The 22,117-nt window shown below is 37.7% G+C and overlaps 1 protein-coding gene and 1 non-coding gene across 2 annotated transcripts in view; both read right to left on the reverse strand.

The window, feature by feature from the left end:
* LOC149280687 (polypeptide N-acetylgalactosaminyltransferase-like 6) overlaps positions 1–21,366 on the reverse strand; it is a 537,937-nt gene extending 516,571 nt beyond the window's left edge. Inside the window, exon 1 of the mRNA XM_089500181.1 lies at positions 21,241–21,366. Within this exon, the coding sequence (XP_089356307.1) occupies positions 21,241–21,366 (126 nt within the window). The remainder of the gene's footprint in view (positions 1–21,240) is intronic.
* On the reverse strand, positions 10,758–10,889 carry LOC149280689 (small nucleolar RNA SNORA35). Its single transcript, XR_016278133.1, has one exon. It is a non-coding gene; the product is annotated as a small nucleolar RNA SNORA35 (small nucleolar RNA).
* Positions 21,367–22,117: the final 751 nt, after the last annotated feature.

Consider the following 22,117-nt stretch of genomic DNA (forward strand, 5'->3'; position numbering starts at 1 on the left):
TTTACAGAATTTTGGTAAATTCTGTGATTTGTACGAAAACAAAGCCAGGCCCCCAACAATCAGACAGAAATGAAGCAAAAAGCTCAGAATCTTCATCCAAAAAATGGGCCCACATCCACTCACACTCTTACTCACACTCTCATTCTTGTTCACTCTCTCTCTCATGCTCCCTGTTTCCCTACCTTATCTGCCAACAACGTCTGCTTCTGCCTACCACTTGCACTGTTGCATCATCTGTTTCTTCTTCGCATCCAGTGACGTCCTCTATCGGGGAAAGGATGTCACCGGGCGCACTGCAATATCAAGTTGGGGCAAAATGATGGTGCTTTCAGTGACATCCTCTCTCCTGATCAGAGGATTGGGGGCGTCACCGCAAGCTCCACAATTTTGGTAAAAGTTTCAGCCGAGTTATGTCCTCGGAGATACACACAAAGATTGAACATAGCAGATTGAAGACAAAAGATGAAGAAGAAGATGGTCAGCAGAGAATGTAGGAAAACATTTAGAGAGCATGAGAGCTAGAGTAAAAGAAAATGAAAGTGTGAGAGAGTGAGAGTGAATGTGGGGACCGAGAAACAAATGCCCCTGTATTTTTAGCAGAACCCACTTGGCAGGGAATTTAATTCATTGCCTGAAAATGAACCGAAAATGTGTCTAAATGGTTTTTGACCCATTTGCACATGTCTAGTAACTATGCATACTAAATAATAGACACTGCTGAGATCTGAATTTATTTCTGGAGAAGACATAAGATATTTGAGACACTAAAGATGTATTCACTAAAACAGGAAGCTGTAGGGGAGTTGTCGTTAATTGTGTCACTAAGTGCTAAATGGTAAAAGTAAATATGCCCATAAAAGTCTATTGGAACACATCTGGGTAAGACTGCATGACTAAGATTATTACTATCCTAAATAAAGTTGCTCAGCACTCCAGTAGTTCAGTGAGGTATATTTAATTCAGAAACACGGGCAATGTTTTGACCTTACAGTCTTTATGGCTCGATAAAGGCTGTAAGGTCGAAACATTGCCCGTGTTGCTGAATTAAATATACCTCAATGAACTACTGGAGTGCTGAGCAACTTTATTTGTGATATTTTGGAGTATTGGTGGAGCCCAGTTCAAGCACCAGGAATATTGGAGTGCTGTTCTGCTACTTACACATTGGTGAGATTATTACTAAGATCTCGTCGCTCCGGAGCAAGAACCAGAAGAAGTAGTATATTATAGTGAACAATTTATCCGCCAGGAAACCAGTGTGGCGCAATTGCTGAGCAACACATCATAATCAGCAATTCATCCCAAAGGTGTTCAATGGGGTCAAATGGGGTTAGACTACTCGAGTTTCAGCCCACCAAAAAACTTGTCAAACCATGTCTTTATGGACCTTGCATTGTGATTGAAGCATAGAATTGTTTAAAATGTCTGTACTCTGTAGCATTAACATTACTCTTTACTAGAACTAAGGGACATAGCCCAAACCCAGAAAAACAGGGTCCAGATCATTTCCCTTCTCCACCAAACGTTACAGTAGGCACTATGCATTCTAGTAGGTAGCATTCTCCTAGCACCTAACAAACCCAAATTCATCCACCAGACTTCCAGATAGGGAAGCATTATTCACCACTCCAGGGAAAACATGATTAGAAAGCTCAGCTTCAGCGTTCCAGGTGAATCCTCATTACACCCAATACTGTTTATTTGTATTAGTTTGGCATTATTTGTAGTTCATGCAGATTTTCTTTATATTAACTGACGATCCAAGCATAAGTCAAACTTTAATACATGTTGGACATTACTAAACAAGCTTGCATGGAATAATAAAATGTCAGTTATCAATTATATTTATTTATAATGATTTAAGGTTGACAATCTGTTGTCACCTTAAAAAAATTAAGGTCACCTTGGTTTCTGGATTAATATTATAATTGTAAGATATTTGTCATGCTTAAAAACAAATGCACTCATATAAAGAAAGGATGGTAATAAAATGAAAGTAGTAGATCTTTTTTACATGATATTCATAAGGAATTGGCATTTTATGAAAAAGTCGTTGACTTTGATTGTGGGGAAAAAAGCAGCCATGCCTTCCAAAAATAAGAGTGATTGGTCTATTCTATAATACATACAAACAGTAATTGACTATTATACTGTGCCTTTTTAAAAAAAGAAATGTGAATCAACACTTAGTTACAAAATTTACCTACTGGTTCATTTATTTGCGATAAATAATTTTGCTTCAAATATGCAATGATTCCATATCTAATATAGAATTCTATTTGCAGTTTCTAAGTTATTTCTGGAGTTTACAACTATGGCATTGCTTCAGTAATTTAACGGTGTGGGTATCTAACATTTTAATTCACTATTAATCTATACCAAGCTTAAATTGCTGTTTGTAGCCAGTGGTCATATATATCAGAATATGATTGATTCTGTACAAACATCAAGTATTACATATATAGCTGATCTAAATAGTCCTATAGTATAAAACACTGGTGTGTATTTGTATGTATATCTTCATTGATATAACGGACTTACTTAAAAGGATAGTTTACAGCATAATAAAGGGAAGATGGTGGGCTCAAGACAGTGGGCTTGATTCAATGATCAATCTAAAATCCAGACTTTTAGGGAAATATTTTTACACTAAAACTATATTCACTAATAAGTAATTCAACTTCCAAGAGAATGGTTACATGGCATTAACTGCTCAAACTCAAGTATATGTTTAGCGGATGTAAAACTGAATCTCCTCTGTCTAGGCAGAACAAAGCAATTCCCTGGACAACCAATAGAGATCAAAGTCATTGAACAATCAGGATACATTTAACTATTTTTATTATTATTATAATCTTTTGTGCTGATTAGCATGGGGCATAAAAATCACCAACACTCTTCTGATCTCATAGCCGAAGAGTTCCAAACTTCCCCTGGCATTAATATCAGCACAACAACTGTGCAGCAGGAGCTTCATGGAATGGTTTTCATGGCCAAGCAGGTACATACAAGCCTTACATCACCAACTACAATGCCAAGCGTTGTATTGAGTAGTGTAAATTACACTGCCACAGGACGCTGGAGCAATGGAAATGTGTTCTGTGGAGTGACGAATCACGCTTCTCTGTTTGGCAGTCTGATAGGCGAGTCTGGATTTGGCAGATGCCAGGAGAACGTTACCTGCCTCCACTGTGGCAACTGTAAAGTTTAATGGAGGAGGGATAATGGTATGGGGCTGTTTTTCAGGGGTTGGGCTAGCCCCCTTACTTCCTGTGAAGGGAAATCTTAATTATTCAACCTACCAAGACATTTTGGACAATGCTATGCTTCCAACTTTGTGGGAACAGTTTGGGGAAGACTTGACCTTCTGAGGAGCAACACTGAGATACAACAATCATGCAGTTATACTAGTACACCATTTCCTGCATCTGGGAAAAAAAGATACAAAGTTAATAAGAGGAGTAGTTGAATTTGCTTTACACAAGAGAAAAGGTGTCTTAGAGGGGGAATGATAACATTCTACATATACATTAAGGGACAATACCAGCCACTCTCTGATGACCTGTTCATTAATGGTACTATACAAAGAGTTTATATTTTTGGTTTTAAAGTAAGGAATTCACTTAAAACAGTAAAAAGGGTTCTGTACAGTAAGGCCAATAAAATGTGGAATTCATTGACCCCAGAGGTTACAAAAAAAGAATATACAGGGATATGATTGGTTATATGGACATGATTAGTTATAGCTTGTTGATCCAATGAGAAATCAGATTGACATCCCCATTTTGAGACACAAGTGAAAATCACTTCAATGTTTTTTTTTGCCTTCTTCTAGATCAACAGCAAGGTTGAACTCAACTAACTTGTGCCTTATTTTCCAAACCAAACTACTGTGTTACTATGTAACCATACAATGCCCTCCTTGATGAGGTTGCCCTTGGCTACTGTGTGCCCCTCATACTTTCCATCAGTCATGGCCTTTTTTGTGGAGGAATTGAATACATTGTTTCATTCTTTCCATTCTTGTTATCCACATTTAACCCCTTAAGGTCAATGGGCGGTCCCTAAACCCATTGAAAACAATGCATTTTGAGCCTGTACACGTACGTCATTAATGGGTTAAAGCCCCTTCTATGTCTTGGCATGTTTTTCAATATTGCATTTGTGCAAGTGGTACATGTGTGGGACATGGATGCAGTTGGCAGAGAAGGTAGTGAGATATTGAAAGAGAAAGTGTGAGAGAGCAAGAAAGAGTGAATGGGGATGACAACAAATTTCATTTCCCAAAAAAAAGGGCCCTCCAAACTTTGTCCGATCTGAAGGAGCAGGGAACAAAATTTGTTGTCTGAAAACCAATGGACCAAGAATGAAATGAGAAACTCTCCATGAGTGTGTAGTGCATGTTCTGCTTAGAAATGACTAACAGTAAAGTTCAGCAACATTTGTAATTGTGTATTACATATTCCCTTATGTGTCCTTAATACATTTTATTTTGGTGTAGGAGGTCTCTGAAGCATATTTTAGACTACATGTGAACTATGCATAATATCTGTGAAGGTCCACTTTAAAAAGGAAAAAAAACTTGGAAGTCAGTGCATTGATGCATGATGATTGGTAGAATTGTACGGTATAAATTGTATTAAAAGGTATAAAAAAAGAGTGACAAGCAATGCATCACTAATTCACATAGCTCAGCTCCCTGTTAATTTGTCATTCCATCAAAATGACAAGACATTCTTCAAAATCATGCTAAACCTATTTTATATGCACAAAATCCTAAAAGGATTAACAAAATACTTTGTGTAGCATTATGACTTTTACTTCTGGATAAACTAAAATTTAAGGAAAACATAGGGGCCACATCTTAAATGTCTCCAAATGCTTTAATGCATATGCATTGTTATATTTATATTTATGCTACATTAGCACTATGGTTGTATAATTTTCTAGACCCATCTTTTTCATACAATACTCTGTATAAATTAGAATCGAATAAATCCCACATTAATCCTTAAATTAACAGCGTCAGGAAAATCATTAAATACCAGGTAATATTACATAAAACATTACATATTTACACTACAATGTGGTATTTTGAAACACATTTAGAATTGTTCTTATTGAAACACTTTAATCAATATTTCTAAAACTGAAGCCCAAATGCATGGTTTATGGTAAATTAACTGTCCTGTAGATTCATGCTTTGTGCGGTTGCATCTTTGCATCTCAAACCATGTGGATGGGCTATATTGTCCAAAATATCTGTACTTAATCTAATTAAATTTACTAACAATGCGCTAAGGACAGATAGTAGCCAACTCATTAACCAAAGTAAACTAACTTTAAAAATGGTCAACTTGGCCCCCCTCTGAGAATACATTTACAGAGCTATTTTGCATCCCAAATTCTAGGGAGTCTTAATAAATTTAACTCCAAATTCTTATGGTTTAACAGTAAGTTACCTCAAACAGCTTTAACATATGATGACCACAGAAATAATGATATACCATGAAAACAATCAGCTGTTCTAGCACAGCTTACATACTGTTTCAATTACGATTCCAAGTAACCACGATCTGCAATGCATGTTTATAATTTATGTACACAAGCAATCAATGTCTCTTCCTGGGTGCACATCTCTTTTTCTGGTTCTTATATAGTCTGCTGTCAGTGTCGGGACCAGATATGGCATTATATTCCAGCATAATGACTGAAAGTGACAGCTGCCCAAGAACAAAGATGGGATCTATGTTAAGGACATACAGATGTTCTGTTCAGCGTCTTAAATATCAGAGACACAAGGCAAGACAAATTATGGGGTGTTCGCTGCACTAGACAGGGGGAACATCAAGAAAAGACATTTAGGACTATGTTTACTGGGGTGCAAACAGCAGCGCTGAGCAGTACACAAAGCCCATTTTCATAATACTATGTTATACAAAAAATCTATGGGTACAGCAATTCCAAAAGGGGTTATGGACCCTAACTAATAAAACAAAAAAGGTTTTCTTTACAAGACTAGGTCAAGAGACAAAAGTGATACCTGCTGAGGAGGAACAGCCTCTCCATCGATTATCTGCCCTACACCACATATGCTGTTCTTGTCTCTCCTCTGCAATTCATAACATGGCCTTTACCGTTCTGGAACAGATAGCAATAAGCACATAAGGGAACTCTCCAGACTGGTAGAGACTTTTTAATTAAGTCCCGGCTATAGAATGGGGCATAATGTCATGATTTGTATCAATAAACCTAGAATAAAGGTTTAATTTGATCTTGCCTGTTTAAGAATTTTCAAATTGGCATTGGCTGGTTTTTGTTATCATTATTTGCTATTTTAGTTTTGATGTTGCAAAATACCAATCTCTACATTGTGTTTATACTTTGTGCCTTACGCTCTTATTTGTAAAACTGCCAAAAACAGATAGACACTTACTATAAATAGTTTCTCAGTAAGGTATCTCGGAAACTCAGCTATGTGGTTTTCTTATTGGGGAAATCCCATATTTCCAGGTAATATATCAAATTTAGAAGAAAAATCAACTTACTGAATATTGGAAAGCTGGAGAAATCTGTTATAGCTTCCTCTCCAGAACCTATAAATGTGGCTTTTATTATTATAATACAATCATGTTTCGAACAATATTCTGAATAGTGTGTAAATGTCACGCAGAACAAAAAACTGAACATAGGTGCCGTTAAAAATAAAACAGGGTTTGGTAATTTGATCTCTGTTCAACAAACCATTTTAGTCCTGATGCCTGAGAATAGGTGGTTCTTTGAAACAGTTCAAACTGCAATCTTGCCATAACTTGAACAAATATATAACATATGGATTATTTTACTAGAAGCAAAAATATCCCAATGACTGAGATGTTCTGTGATCAGAAAACCAGCATGAGTCGAGAATCTGTACTGTATTAAGATTTTATCGTGCCATAGTAAATACAACCTTGGTTATAGCCTTTGGTTATGACAATTAAGCCCTGGCCATAAAATTCCTGTAGTCAAAAAAAGCGATTCTGTCAAGGCTGAGTTGGGAGCGGAGCGCAGCGCAGAGAGACACCGGGTGCAAGGGAGTGAAGTAAAGGGTAATCCAACACACAAAGTCCAGAATATAGCCAAGGGTCAAAAGTCCATGTAATCAAATCAGAAGGTTCGCAGTACAACAAGGGTAATCCAAAAACAAAGTCCAGAAATCCAGCCGAGGGTCAAAAGTCCGTATAATCCAAATAGAGCAGAAACAGCAACAGGGTATAGGAATCCGGTAGGGAACTTGAACAACCAAGTACTGAAGGTACAGGGTTGCAGGTTTACATAGCCCGCCTAATTGTTACTCCTCCTCTAACCCCTCCTCTCTCTGTGGCTGTCAAGTAATCCCTAATCCCTCCCCTCTGCGGTTAGACCGCAGGACACGCCCCCCTGGCTGCCAGCAGCGGTCTGGGACCGCAGGACACGCCCCCCCTGGCTGCCAGCAGCGGTCTGGGACCGCAGGAGATGCCGTGCCGTGCGGCCGAGGATGTAGCTGCTCGGCGGGGACTCCGCCGGGTGAGGACCTCCGTCGCCGACGGGTTGGGACCCGACGGACACATGGCCGAGGAGAGAGCCCCCGCCGCCGACCGGTAGGGTCCTGACAGATTCAGTAACATGGAGCACCACTAACCACAGGCTCGCCCCTGATATTCTAACACTGTACGCTAACACATACACACACATGCTAACATTAAATACTAATGTACACAATCGTGCTAACACCATATACTAACACACACATTCTAAAAACCATACAGTAAATTGCCCATACGCTAACACTGTATGCTCACATACACATGTATCAACATACACTCACTATACACATAAATACACATTAAAACACCATACACTTACACATACATCCATACCCACACATACCCATGCTAACATCATAAAATTACACAAACATACATGCACACAAAACCACTCTCTCCTGTCATCCATGGAGCTCTCCATATGATCATCTTGTCCTTTTGTGACAGTTCTGCCTAATACCTGTGAATAATATATGAGAACAATTGTGCAGCTTAAAAAGGAGTCAAAAACACATATACATTTTCAGAATTTTAGACTTCTCAACATTGCTGAAGACAACCTCAAATATAAGACGATGGGTATTGTTCAGAGCATTTGCTCTACATGACTTTGGCCAAAATATTTTGTGCAAAATGATTTATACACCAATTTACTTTACATTAAAGTAAGTAGGTAATTCAGTTTGGTAAATAATACTATTTTGGTATCAGCTCAAATAATTACACTAAAATACGAAATTACCATGTGAGCTTTGTTGCTTTGGAGGTGTTAAATGAACTATGTATCATTTACTACAGTGAAGTATAGATTGACTTAGCTATGCATCCCTCAGGATGCACTAGTGATTTATTTTTCAGAAATGGCTGAGTTGGCCATGTGTAATGCAAAGTGAAATTGGTATGTATCCTCGGCATTATGCAGAGTCAATACGGCCATATAGGGAAAAAAAAAATATTCCTAGATAGGAAGAACACCAGGGTAACAAAGGCATTTCTGATATATATATATATATACACACACATTCATGCACAATTTTTGCACCCTAATGTATAAATACACTATATGACCGAACGTATATTGACACCTGACCTGACTTAATCATAGACAGAGCCATCCAGGTGAAACACTTGAGATGTGAGTTTCTCTGGTCTAGCCGAAGCTTGGCATTGCACATAGTGATCTTCAGTCTGTGTGCAGCAGCTCAGCCACGCACAGTGCTTGCACTGATGTTGGAACACGGAAGTAGGTAATACTACAGAGGACAGGTAATTTTTACTCGTTATGGGCTTCAGCACTTGGCAGCCCTGCTTTGTTAGTGTGAGTGGTCTACCGCTTCATGGCTGAGATATTGTTACTCCCAGAGGCTTTCACAATAGTAGTAACGTGACTAGTGGCAAAGGTGGCATCCAATGACAATGTGGCATTTAAAATCACTGAGCCTTTCAGTACAACCCCTTCACCTGCATATGTTTATCTATAGAGATGTGCTTGATTGTATACATTGTGTTAACAATGGGTGTGTCTGAAATACTTAAGTCAATAATTACGGGTGTGCACATACTTTTGGCCATACAGTGTGTATACGTACTGTAATTTGGTATTCCAATGAAGTCGTTTACTAGAAGATGTACATATATAACCCTAAAGGGTACTACAAGTATTTTCATGTAATAACTACAGGAACCCTCTTCTTGTTAATGGATTTCATCATATAAAGATGACCAGAAGCCAGCTAAAGAAGACTATGTCAAGATACATATATCAAACTGTATGCTTACTCATCCTCAGCCATATGTTCTATATGAATCAAAACTCTTAAGGTACCATTATCATAAAAGTAATAAATGGAGTACATGATGCACCAGGCTACCCCATCATTTAAATTGCCAGAAGTATATTTAATCGGCCTTTAAATACACATTTTACATTTTTTGTTTATCATTCTTTAACCCCTTAAGGACCGGGCTTATTTTTCTTTATGTACCCTTTGGGACCGAGCCTGTTTTAACACTTTTGCGGTGTTCGTGTTTAAATGTAATTTTCTCCTCACCCATGTAGTGTACCCACACAAGTTATATGTTGTTTTTTTCAGGACAAGATGGGCTTTAGTCAGATACCATTATTTTGATCATATCATCTAATTTACTATAAAAAAATTAATAAAACATGGTGAAAATTTGAAAAAAAAACACCTTTAATGAATTTTATTTGAAAAATCTTTTACTCATCGACGAAAGCAAGTAAAAAAAACAGCTAAATAGATTCTACTATTTGTCCTGAGTTTAGAAATACCCAATGTTTTTATGTTTTTTTGCTGTTTTTTGTAAGTTATAGGGCAATAAGTACAAGTAGCTTTTTATGATTTCCAAACCTTTCTTTCCAAATCTGGTCATTCTGCCTCCATCTCCTCTTTGGAACATCTTTGAAGCCGGTTCACTCAATTTATCCCCATGAAACCATATATTTTTGGAAACTAGACACTCCAAGGTATTTCAAATGCTGGTATTTTAACCCTTTCCATGCACTAATTATACAACCACACTTTGTCAAACTTTGTAATAGTATTTAAAAAAAAAAAAATTTCACACAAATTGGATTTTAGTTATAAATACAAATATATATGGTGTATGTCCCTGTCAAACAACACCCCAATATGTGTTCTGCAACATCTCCTGAGTATGGCGATACCCCGCATGTATAGGTTTGTCGGATTGTTTGGCTGGGAAAAGGCTACTTTTGGGACATGCGTAATTCAGGTTTTCAACACAGACTTTTAGCATCTGGTCATTCTGCCTCCATCTCCTCTTTGGAACATCTTTGAAGCCGGTTAACTCAATTTATCCCCATGAAACCATATATTTTTGGAAACTAGACACTCCAAGGTATTTCAAATGCTGGTATTTTAACCCTTTCCATACACTAATTATACAACCACACTTTGTCAAACTTTGTAATAGTAATTTTTTTTTATTTTTTTTTCACACAAATTGGATTTTAGTTATACATATAAATATATATGGTATATGTCCCTGTCAAACAACACCCCAATATGTGTTCAGCAACATCTCCTGAGTACAGTGATACCCCACATGGTTTGTCAGGTTGTGTGGGGGCTAAAAGGTAACATTTGGGACATGCGTAATTCACGGTTTCAATTTGAAATTTTGACATCCGTTAAAAAAAACTTTTTTTGTACCCAACTTTCGGAAGGGGCAGGCTACAAGAAAGCCTGGCCTTTCTCCAAGAAGGGATTTGATCTAGCACCGTTAAGCGATTCCCTCATGCCATGGGAAAGACACAGAGGTCACTTGTCAGTGCAAATAAAGGCTCAAAAATGGTGCAGCAAAAAAAAAATTCTAAAAAGCAGTAAATGTACAAAAAAATCTAAAAAAATATAATAGTGGAACAGGAACAAACAAAAAAAAAAATTAAAAATGGGCAGTTGTGTGGTACAGCTTAAAGCAGTTACCAAGGCAGAGTGCAGGTTCTCCAGGGCAATCTGGACAGTAGAACGTGGTGTCCTTTCTTTGCCCCCTGCTGTAGCATACCCTGCATCTTTTTTGGGGACTCTGCTTCTTCTTTGTGGGAGGAAGTCTAAAAATAAAATGGGTAGCCCCAATTCTATTAGACTCTGTCACCGCCCGGGGAACAGGTGCATCTTGGTACAAGATACCCGAAATAACTTGAAGTTGAAACTGCAAAAAAGACAGTTGCATTACGGGATTTGCTTTTTTGTGCAACAAAAAAGCATTGTAGGTCGCAATTTGCATGATATAAATTGCAACCTTCTTGTACCAGGCCTTTGCCTTCCTCATAATGAGGTAGGGCTGTAGGAGTTGATCTGACAGATCAACTCCACCCATGTTCTTATTATAGGCCCTGATGCACACTGGCTTTCTAGTGACCCCAGCTCTGCCACGGACAGAAACCTCCACAGTTTTCTCATCGTGGATGGTGGTCAGCATGCACACCTCTTTTCTGTCCATGAACTTCAATGCCAAGAGCTCCTCTTGACGTAGAGCTGAGGTCTCCCCCTTTCGTAGTCGGGTTTGTGCCAGATCTTGTGGGAAACCCACGCGGTTCTTTCTAATAGTACCGCAAGCTACTGTGTCAAAACAACACAGCAGCTTGAACAAAGGGACGCTTGTATAAAAGTTGTCAACATACAAGTGGTAGCCTTTGTTCATAAGTGGGAATATTAGGTCCCACACAATCTTGGCACTGGTGCCCAGATGTTCTGGGCAACCTGGAGGGTCAAGGTGGCTATCCTTTCCCTCGTATACCCGGAAAGCCTGAGTATACCCAGTCTCGCTCTCGCAGAGCTTATACAATTTTATGCCATACCTGGAGCGCTTGGAAGGAATATACTGCTTGAATCCCAACCTTCCTTTATACTTCATCAGAGATTCATCCACGCAGATATCCCTTCCAGGTGTATAAGCCTCTGCAAACTTGGCAGCGAGATGGGTAATCAGGGGGCGGATTTTATAGAGCCTGTCAAACTGTGGGTGTTCCTTAGGGGGGCACAGGCTATTATCGCTAAAATGCATGAAATGAAGAATCATTTCATACCTTCTCCTACCCATGGACTGGGTGTAAATGGGGGTACTAAGGATGGGGCTGGTGCTCCAGTAGGAGCGGATGGAGGGTTTTTTAATAATTCCCATGAGCATAGTTAACGCCCAGAATTTAAGAAATTCTGGCACGTCAATGGGGGTCCATGGCTGCTTTGCAAAATAGGAGTCGGGGTTAGCAGCACGGTACTGCTGGGCATAAAGGTTTGACTGGGAGACAATGTCTCCCAAGATATCTTCTCCCAAAAAAATCTGCACAAACTGCAATGGGGTGAATCCCGTAACATCAATATTGATGCCAGGAATTGCAGTAAAAGGAGGGATAGCTGGCTTATACCTATTAGGTGCTACCCACTCCTCAGGTGCCCTGCCACCACTACTTGTGGCAGCGGACCCAGCAGCCACAGATACATCACTAGATGTATCTGTGAATTGACCAACATCAAAATCTGATGCTGTGTCAGTGGCCTCAGAATCTGAGGCCAAAAAATCATACGCCTCCTCCGCAGTATACCTGCGCTTCATCATTAACCCCTAGCCGGTAAAATGAAAAATAAAATAAAATATATATAAAAAAAATACAGTAAGCAAAAAAGGTGCTAAAAATAATAAAACAATATAAAATAAACCTGAAAAAATGTGGATAAAATAAAAGGGCACAAACAGCAAAAAAGTGCTGATGTGCAATATCACTGCCTATGCAGTGATCAACAGTAAGGAAGGGGTTAAAAAGAAAAAGAGGGGCTCTTATAAGAGCCTTTTGTGTAAATGTTTATTTTTGATAAGATTTTATCAAAGTGTACCTGCTTTCTCACGATCTGTCTCTCTCCCTCACTAAAAGCAAGTGATGGAGGGAGGCAGATCTTTACCGGTCAAAGGCAATGTTTATAAACATTGCCTTTGACTGAGCAAATCAAGATCACTCTCCTGAGTGATCTTTAGGCTTTGGGTGTCAATCAATGGATGCTGATAGCATCCAGCAACACCCCCTGAGTGATGAAAGCGATTTGTAATCGCTTCTGAGGCTACTGCCAGGAGAAGGGCAGCGCCATCTTGGAAGGCAAGGTAAGCATGGCGGCTCCCTGCCACTAGAAACTTAGTTTAAGAAACGATCAAAGGTCGTTTTTTCCACTAAGTTGGTGTTCTTGAAATGCCTCGATATCGAGGCATTTCAGTAACACCAACTTAGTGAAGGAAACGATTGCCGATCGCTTCCTAAACAATTTTACCGGCGGCATGGCGCCGCCATTTTTAAACGAAACGCCGTCTTTTTTATTAACTATTATAAACGCTCCGGGGAGCGATCTAACCGCTCCCCAGCGTTTTTTTTCTGTGTTGCCGAATGCCTCTATGTCGAGGCATTACAGCAACACCATCTGAATGAAGAAAGCAATCTTTGATTGCTTTCTGAAAAAATGTAACGCCATGACGTGTCAGGCACGTCATAGGTCGTTAACTGACTGTTTTGCATGACGTGCCTGACCCGGCAATGGACGTTAAGGGGTTAAGAAGCTAGGTATAATTATTGTAAAAACCTGAAGACCCCATCAAACTACTCAAAAAATATTAATGATTACTAAACAACCCATTTCAATGCTGCCTTGCAAAAGACTTGACACATTTCTAAGCACAAAGACAATATCTACGTTGAAGGATGCTAACAAATATCCAATTGGAATCTGGCTTTTATCATAAAGAGCTTGGAGGTTGGTTTTTTATACCCACTCCATGCCTACGTCATTGTCTTCTCTTTCTAAGACTATCTAGGGTTGGTCTCACCACTAGCCTGAAACTTCACAGTTACGTTAACAGGAATTTCCTTTGCCCAACCCAAAGCATGGCATAGAATTGCATCGCATGTGCTTAAACGCAGGCTTAAAGCACTATGAGGTATTTTCTTTTTACTGGACATGATTTTTTCAGTTAAAAGAAATGTTTTTTTTCCAGGAAGAAGGGCTGAGTTGGCCGTGCATATGATTATATGGTTAAATCAGATATTTAGACAAGTTAACTATGAATTATTTAGTATTAATTTTGTGCCAACTGTGGGGATGTCCTTCATTAGTTAAAATAAAGTCAGCAGATTTAGTCATTATTTCTGTGTCTTTCTTTATAAACATACTGGGTTATTAACCCCTTAATGACAAAGCCTGTACATGTACGGGCTCAAAATGCATTGTTTTCAACGGGTTTAGGGACCGCCCATTGTCCTTAAGGGGTTAATATTGAAGTAATCTCGTTTCAATGTTTAAAAAGTGGTGTTATTACCATAGCAATTTACAGATTGACTATATAAAGAAATCCTTAAGTGAGAAAGATTTGAGGATAACCGGCATTTGTTGCAAGCAAAACCTGTTGTACACAAACAGCACAAACCTGTCATGTATTGGAGGGGCTGGTGGTCCATACGAGCAAAAAATAATGTTGTTATTTTCTAAATCAATGGTTAGACTTCATCTTGAATACCCAGTGCAGTTTTTTGCAGCAATTCTAGATATGCTCAAGGTAAAAATGAAAAAAAAATCCTTGGAGACCTGTTTATTAACAAGGGTGTACTGTGTATGCACAATAAGTAGAAATTGTTATTGTGCATTGAGTCAATGGGATAGGAATGATTTTTAGAGGTTTTTTTTCCCCTTTTATATTTTTTTGTTTTTTACAATGAGAAATGCAGCAATGGGAATTCTCACATTTTACCGGCTATATAGCAAGAAGCTGTCAATAAAAAAGCACTAAGCAAATCAATCTCAGAAGAATAAATCACAAAGATAGTAGGGTAGTGTGCTCTAGATCCTCCATCACAACACAATAGAAATTTACTAAAATATGTAGGAAATGCAAACTGTAGCCATTTATGCATCAGGATAACTATAAAACCACAAATACATGGAACATTTTAACACATATTCTTTTTAAAATACTTACACCCTGAAAGTACAAGAAATCAAACAAAGCAATTGTATTCATAGTTTGCTGAATGGATATGTTGGTCTGTGCATTGTATTTCTTAGACTGCAGTTTCCCTCTTGTAAGTTATAAAGGAATATGAATGAATTTAAGGTATGAACAAACACTGCCATCTGAACTATGCACAGACCTTGGAGGACAGTGAATTAGAGAGATATGTAGATATGTTCCTAAACAAATAATTATGTTGTAAATCTACGAGAAATGACTCAAGCACCATGGAGAGCGGCTTTATTGATACACATCTAAAGTCAGCAGCATGTCTACAAATATAACGCTTTAAGATGTTGCTTTTCATGCATATCTTCAATTTCCCTAATTGAGCTATAACAGTTTAGATGTTTCAAGAACATTCATAGTAACAATATTCATTATTAACGAGGGCAGATTTTAAATGGCTGATGGACTAATATTTTACAACAGCTCTACTATTAAGAATACGTAACATTTAATACTCTTCTCAACCTTATATGAGTTAAGCAGATACACAGGGTTTAAGATTATAATTACAAAAAAGAGTTGGTGGTAATTGCAGCGGTACTGGTACATTTGGCAAAGCAATTAAACATAACATTTGATCGTACAATAGGGTCAAAACGTCAACCATCACCAACAGGTTTTATTTGATCAACTATTTAAAGCAGCAATTAACACAAATTGTGGTCATACCAAGTACTGAGAATCTTTTTTTCAGCCAGTACTGACACATCTTTTTTACTTTTATTAATGTAAATTAGTTTTACAGAAGTGCCGATAAAGCGACGTGGGAAAATATCTAAGTTGTAAGTGATAGCATCCAAGCATTCTGTTCTTATATTGGGTTAAGTCAGGTAAGCGGTTCCACTGTAATACCTTGACAAGTAAACTGAAATTACTGTTTCACTACATTGGTTCTTCTACATTATTAGTACATATTTAATAAACTACTTGGAAGAGTAATTGAAAACAATCTGTGGAAGAATCTAAAAAAGTATGACTGAAAACTCATGTATAATCCAACATGATCCACTGATATACAGAACGTTTTTAACAATGTGTCTGGGGGAGATGTGGCAAGTTTATCGTATACAATGAAAATATATTTTAGAGAGTAAGGCAGGTTTCCATTATGATTAAGAATGTAAACTAGAATATAACTAGTGATATAAGAAATGAAACACAATGTCTGGTAGGTTGGGTGACAGTATGGACTATAGTGCCATCTACTGTGAAAAGGAATGTCCAAGGCATGTATGGTTTAAATAGATCTAATTTTGGTACATTACTAGAAGTTCTTTTTTTCCTATGTACAGCCCACCAATATTAGAAGATTGGCTGAAAACTCCCAAATAACATAATTTTATTGATTTTCATAACAGACAGAATAAATGCATACTTCTTTGCATTGGAAATTAATAAAGGGAAGCCTTCTCCCCATACAGCTATAACTTTCTGCTGAAGAGCCAGTTATGAAAGCTGCTGAAATTAAGCATAACAGCATAGCAGTGAATTGCTTCAATGTCAATCATATTTATAGCATCTCTGTTCAAATACAGACAAATCTACTGCAATAATGTTTCATCGTATCTAAAAATCTGCCCATTAATAATCAAGGTCATAGAGATAAAACAAAGTGTGGGAAAGATGTATCAGAATGCCCTGGAATCTCTGACTCCATATGGTAGATTAAAATGGTATTATTAGACATACTTAATATTGTATTACTATTAATTACTATAACACTTAATTGTTATAGGTAAACATATGGGTGGTTGGTTAGATAAATAGAATTTCATTTAACTGGACGATTCCAATCGCATTTAATGACTAAGCTGAAAGGAGTGACAGAGATAAAACTGTCTTCTGTATGGTAATGGTTTTATATTTAAACAAGGTAAGGGAAGTTTTCTCAAACTGAAGAAAACATAATTCTCTCCTGGAACTTTACTGCATGATCTGAATGTTAAAAATATTCTATTTCTAGCCACCATTATTTCCTCATTCGATCTCCAAATCTTAACTTTTTGTTCACATGAAAAGTATGAATCCCCATTCAACACTGTGCTTGTCAAGGTCTGTATACTTTGTAGATGGTCATAAGATGTTTATCCACGAGGCAACTGAAGCTACTATCTAAGGCAATGTGGGCCCCTGTCATGGGACATAACAAGGCACATAGAGCCACTATGACTTAAAACATTGTGGCATGCTCTAGTATAGATTACAGCCACCATTGTTGGTGACTGTCACTGGATTTCAGCTCCAGATCACCAGTTGTGATCAATGTGACAGTCAAACAGTGTACAATTGTTATATTGAGTACGATTGTTATGGAGTACTTAATGCTCCCCACTCTTCTACTGCCCATTAGGTCCCATACCAGCTAACGGTGTCCTCCTCACTGTGTAGAGCATATGTCCCGCAGCGGGTACCTCATCGGACAGCTGGTGGAGGTGCTCTGATTAGCTGCTGCTAATGCAGATATGCATGCATGCTACCAAATTATCCTACATGCACAATTAACTATATTAAAGCTGTTGTTCTCTTTCTACTATTGCAACTCAGCATCCTTGAAACTGTTCCCTTGTTCCCTGTCCCAGCTCCTCATATGCTTTGCTTCCTGACCCGCTTCTGACATTGGCTTGTCTGAGACCGTGCTCCTGTCTGTCCAGTCCATTTGGCTTCTGTCTTGAGTTACTGTGATTTCGGCTACTGACCCTGGCTCCAGTCAGTCTGACGTTTCCAGTATTTGTCACTGCCGGATCACTGCCTTCATCTAACCGCTGGCCTTGGACTCCTATTTGCCTTCTGTACCCTGTTCTGCTGTAAGTACCTAAGTGTAATGGCCTACCTGCACGCATTCTTAACCCTCGTCCCCACAGATATGGTAGGATTTAACACAGCTCGAGTGGTGGCTAGGTGAATGTTGTGAAGGAGGTATCTAACAAGACATCATTGAGCATGCGTACAAAGCACCCTCATTGCTTTTTTTGGGAGTACTTCCCTCAAGCAGCCAGTCAGTGACATATATTGTTAAACCATGGAGGATGTGAGTAGTGTGTTTTTTATAACCTTTTAAAGAATGCATATCAAAGTCCCCAAAAAGTACTTAAAATATGCATTCCCATCTGGGGAAAAATAATAAGTAGATATTGTATATTATAAGAAAATTATGTAGAACAAAATATTAATAATTTGCTATAGTATTTTTTGTAAAAGTAGTACTAATAGAACACAAATGGCACCACCAGCGCATTCTCCTACAAACTACACTTAGATTGGCCTCATACATACATTGCTCAGTGGCAACAATAGTTGATGTTTTTCGTAGAAGTTGGAACAACCATGTTTTATATTTATAACGTTTAAAATTCAATGCACATATATGTGAAATATAAATATTGAAAACCCATGTCTCATTCTGAAATGGCCATGCTCACAGGCAGCCTATGTGCTGATAATTTAAGTACTTTTTAGTCCATTCAATATTTGATTTTACGGTTTTGTGTTGTATTTAATACAGTTTTCTCAAGCCTGCAAATATTAAAGCCTTAGCTTTTTGTGGAATAATATTCTGACATTGATTTTCCATGCTTATGCTTATGTGTGTATGTTTGTGTGTTAATAAATAAAAAAAATAGGGTCATTTAAAATAGACATGGGCTCACACTGGTAATAAGAAATATTGATTACAATGTCAACATATGATGGAAAGATTTTGCATACAATGCATGAATTGCTACCCTATTTATAGGTAACCAACTGTGTAACAAAGATATAGCCTCGGCTATTGCACCTTTACCTGATATGAGCTATTGAAATGTGATTCACAACTTTCCTCACTACATGGTAATAGTGTGTGTGTGTAGATTAAATTTGCTCAGGCGACCCAATAAAACCCCAGGTAAAATTTGCCATAAGCACAGAAATAGTTATATCCTCAGTTACATATAAAGCACAATATGATTTAGTTAATGATTTGTTCCACAGTTCATACTTTCCATCAGGCGCTCAAACTAGCTCAGTAATTAAAGACATTGCCATGACAAGCTACCCCAAGGATGTAGAAAGCTACATTAGCTAACGTAACAATGTTGAAGTAAAACGGTATATTACACGTTTGTATTAATAATGGTATATGAGTCCTATTTTCTATTGCAATGATTCTGGGTCATTATCAAGCCACCTGCATGCTTTTATATCTTCATAAATCCCAGATCAAACTTTTTGTATATAAGGATTAATATTTGTGCAAAGTATAAAAGTCAGCAGGAATATTTAAGTTAGCTATGGTGACTTTGGGCTGGAAACACTCTTTATAAATAACCCCTATTTTATTGCTCACATATCTCAAACTTTTAAATAATGTGTCCAATCCTTCCAAATATCTTGGTGAAGTAGCGGTCATCAACAGTATCATGGATTTTCCCTGTTTCTCCAGTGCCCATTATATATCTTACCTGTCCAGACTAGTCTCACTAGGACATGAAATGAGACAAAGATCATCACAAAGATCCATGAAAATAATGTGCTACATCGAACATACTGACTGCAGACCTACACTGAAGGTAATAACCAATTGAATTTGGTGTAGCTTGAGCACTAAAGGAATGTCAATGTGAAAGTTGATAGATCTTGATGTGTGATAATAGTTCCAGTAATAGTACTAGATTAAATACAGTCTGCAAATTAATTCCTGCAGCAAACTCACGCCTGGTGAAGATGGTGAGAAAAACTTACATCTATCAGGCTCCAGTACTGTTTTTGGAATATACCCAGCATTATATTTTACAATAACTACTAAGAACATAAGACTTCAAACTCTATGTTATACAATGATTAAAAAAAAAAACAAGCAAACTGTAAAGATCATGCAATGAGCACTTCCCTGCAGCTTGTTTAATTGATTAGGACAGATATGTAATTTAATTTATGAAAGTCATCATGTCACTCACTTATTTCTTGATGTGGATGAATGCTGTCTAAAAATCTAGACAGTGATGGGAAAATTAGCCAAGTGTTGTCAAAATATAACATGAGGAACTAATCAGAATTCACAGAACATATTATGATCATCTGAACCATCTCCTTCTTAGACAATATTTGCATTGATATATTCTGATTACATTTGTGGTTACAAAAAGTTTTCCTACTGTAAGGTACTGCATACTCCATTTAGCATACTCCAGTTCCCTATTACAGTTGTAAAACACTAAATGATAAGCCTTTCATAAAAAAACATTCTTCACTGTTTATTCATGGTGGACAAAAGTTAATATTATTTCCCAACATGTCAGTTGCACACTTAAGACTTAAAGTGTCAATGCCTTAACTTCAGTAACACTGAACTAAACACTTTGTATAGTTCTATAATGCCAAAGGTACACCTTTTTCCAGTTGGGGTACCTAGAAATCTTATGCATTTGATGAATATCAGATGCATATAAAACCCTCTAGAAAAAGTATGGCTCACCATTTACACCATTAGAAGTCTTAGAAGCACAGGGTCATTCAGCTACTAATAACTGCCTACTGTGATAAGAGGATCTCAAGCATTAAATCATCTGTAAACTGCATTCACTCCAGGGACCCCTTATCAATTACAAAACATTCCCCAAGTTCCCCACTAAAACTCTAAGAAAATCTGCATGAATTGAATCATTGACAGCCCATGTCCTGCATCTATAATGTTAATAGTAATGCAGTAGATTTCAACATAGGACACAATACATCATATAATTTTACAATGCACATATGTTATTATTATAATAATACACATAGGATTTTATTACAATATATCTATATACCAGATGTTGCAATACCCAACAAATGGATTCGGTTTAAATAGAAGGTGGAAAGAAACATTAGCAAATGACACACTTACAAAAAATATACTAGATATGTTGCAGTGACTCTTCGATCTGCCATCTCAACAGGGTTTAAAATTAATCTTTTGATCATGTATTGAATCCCATCACTTATCCCTATTAATGGCTGGAACTGTGACCAGTGAAAAATCAATCTCTTTAAATAGATCGTTTGAGGTGAATAATGTGGGGGTAACCATTCAGATTAGTTAATATATTATCTCTATACAGCACACCACTGTGTTACTATTCAAGGGAACTTGGATCAATCCTACCTGTTCCACAGAATCAGCTGATTTCATGAGATGCTTGTCCTTGTACAACGACCATAGCCCAATGTTAGGAAGAAAAATTAAAGCCACCATAAATAGCAATACCATTTGAATAAACCTTTTCTGTTTCCTCTTCATTGCAATGGAATTTCAGTATAAAATGTGTATTAAAAACAATAATCCACCAGCGATTATCCCCACTGTTCTTGGTAAACTGTAAAAGAGTTTGTGTGCCTTCAAAGTTTTGTTGAGGGGGAACCTTGGACTTTGCTGCAGAATTCCAAAGAGCTGACCTACTCTTTTAAGAAGGATGTGGTATCAACAGATGAAAACTTACTCCTGAATTGTTTGAAAATAACAAGTAGATATGATCATCTGGTGTACTCCCAATGTTAGTGTAGCCTCAAAGCAATGGGGCAGTTTTAGAAGCTGTGGGAACCATGGAATTTCATCAGGAGTCCAGAATTATTGGCTAATATGTACAAGTGCATATACATAGGAGTAGCTAGCACTCACTTTCACACCACATACATAGCTCAGGTCATTCAAAACTTTTAAGAGGCACAAAATAGAACACATGCATATGTAAGGTTTGTCGCGATGAGATGTATAATAAGGCAAGATCCATTAGGTGCTCTGGAATATCTTGTTTGGTCCATAGTACACACCAGAAGCCCTCTTCATTTCAAGACATGGTCAAAGTCATGCTACAGCATATTTGATAATTGGAAGCCACGATGCCCAGTTCTCTCCTGTTCCTCCCTTGATTGTTGTGTTCCTCCGCTAAAAGAAGCAGCAAAGATAGTGCAAACACTTCCTCAGCCGTCCCTGAGGTCCATCCTCTGGGTGATGACACCACCAGGAAGACTGATGTGCAAGACCTCCTGAG

This window comes from Sceloporus occidentalis, unplaced genomic scaffold, assembly GCF_023333645.1.
Source record: "Sceloporus occidentalis isolate IW3139 unplaced genomic scaffold, rSceOcc1.0.p SCAF_149, whole genome shotgun sequence".
Taxonomy (NCBI): domain Eukaryota; kingdom Metazoa; phylum Chordata; class Lepidosauria; order Squamata; family Phrynosomatidae; genus Sceloporus; species Sceloporus occidentalis.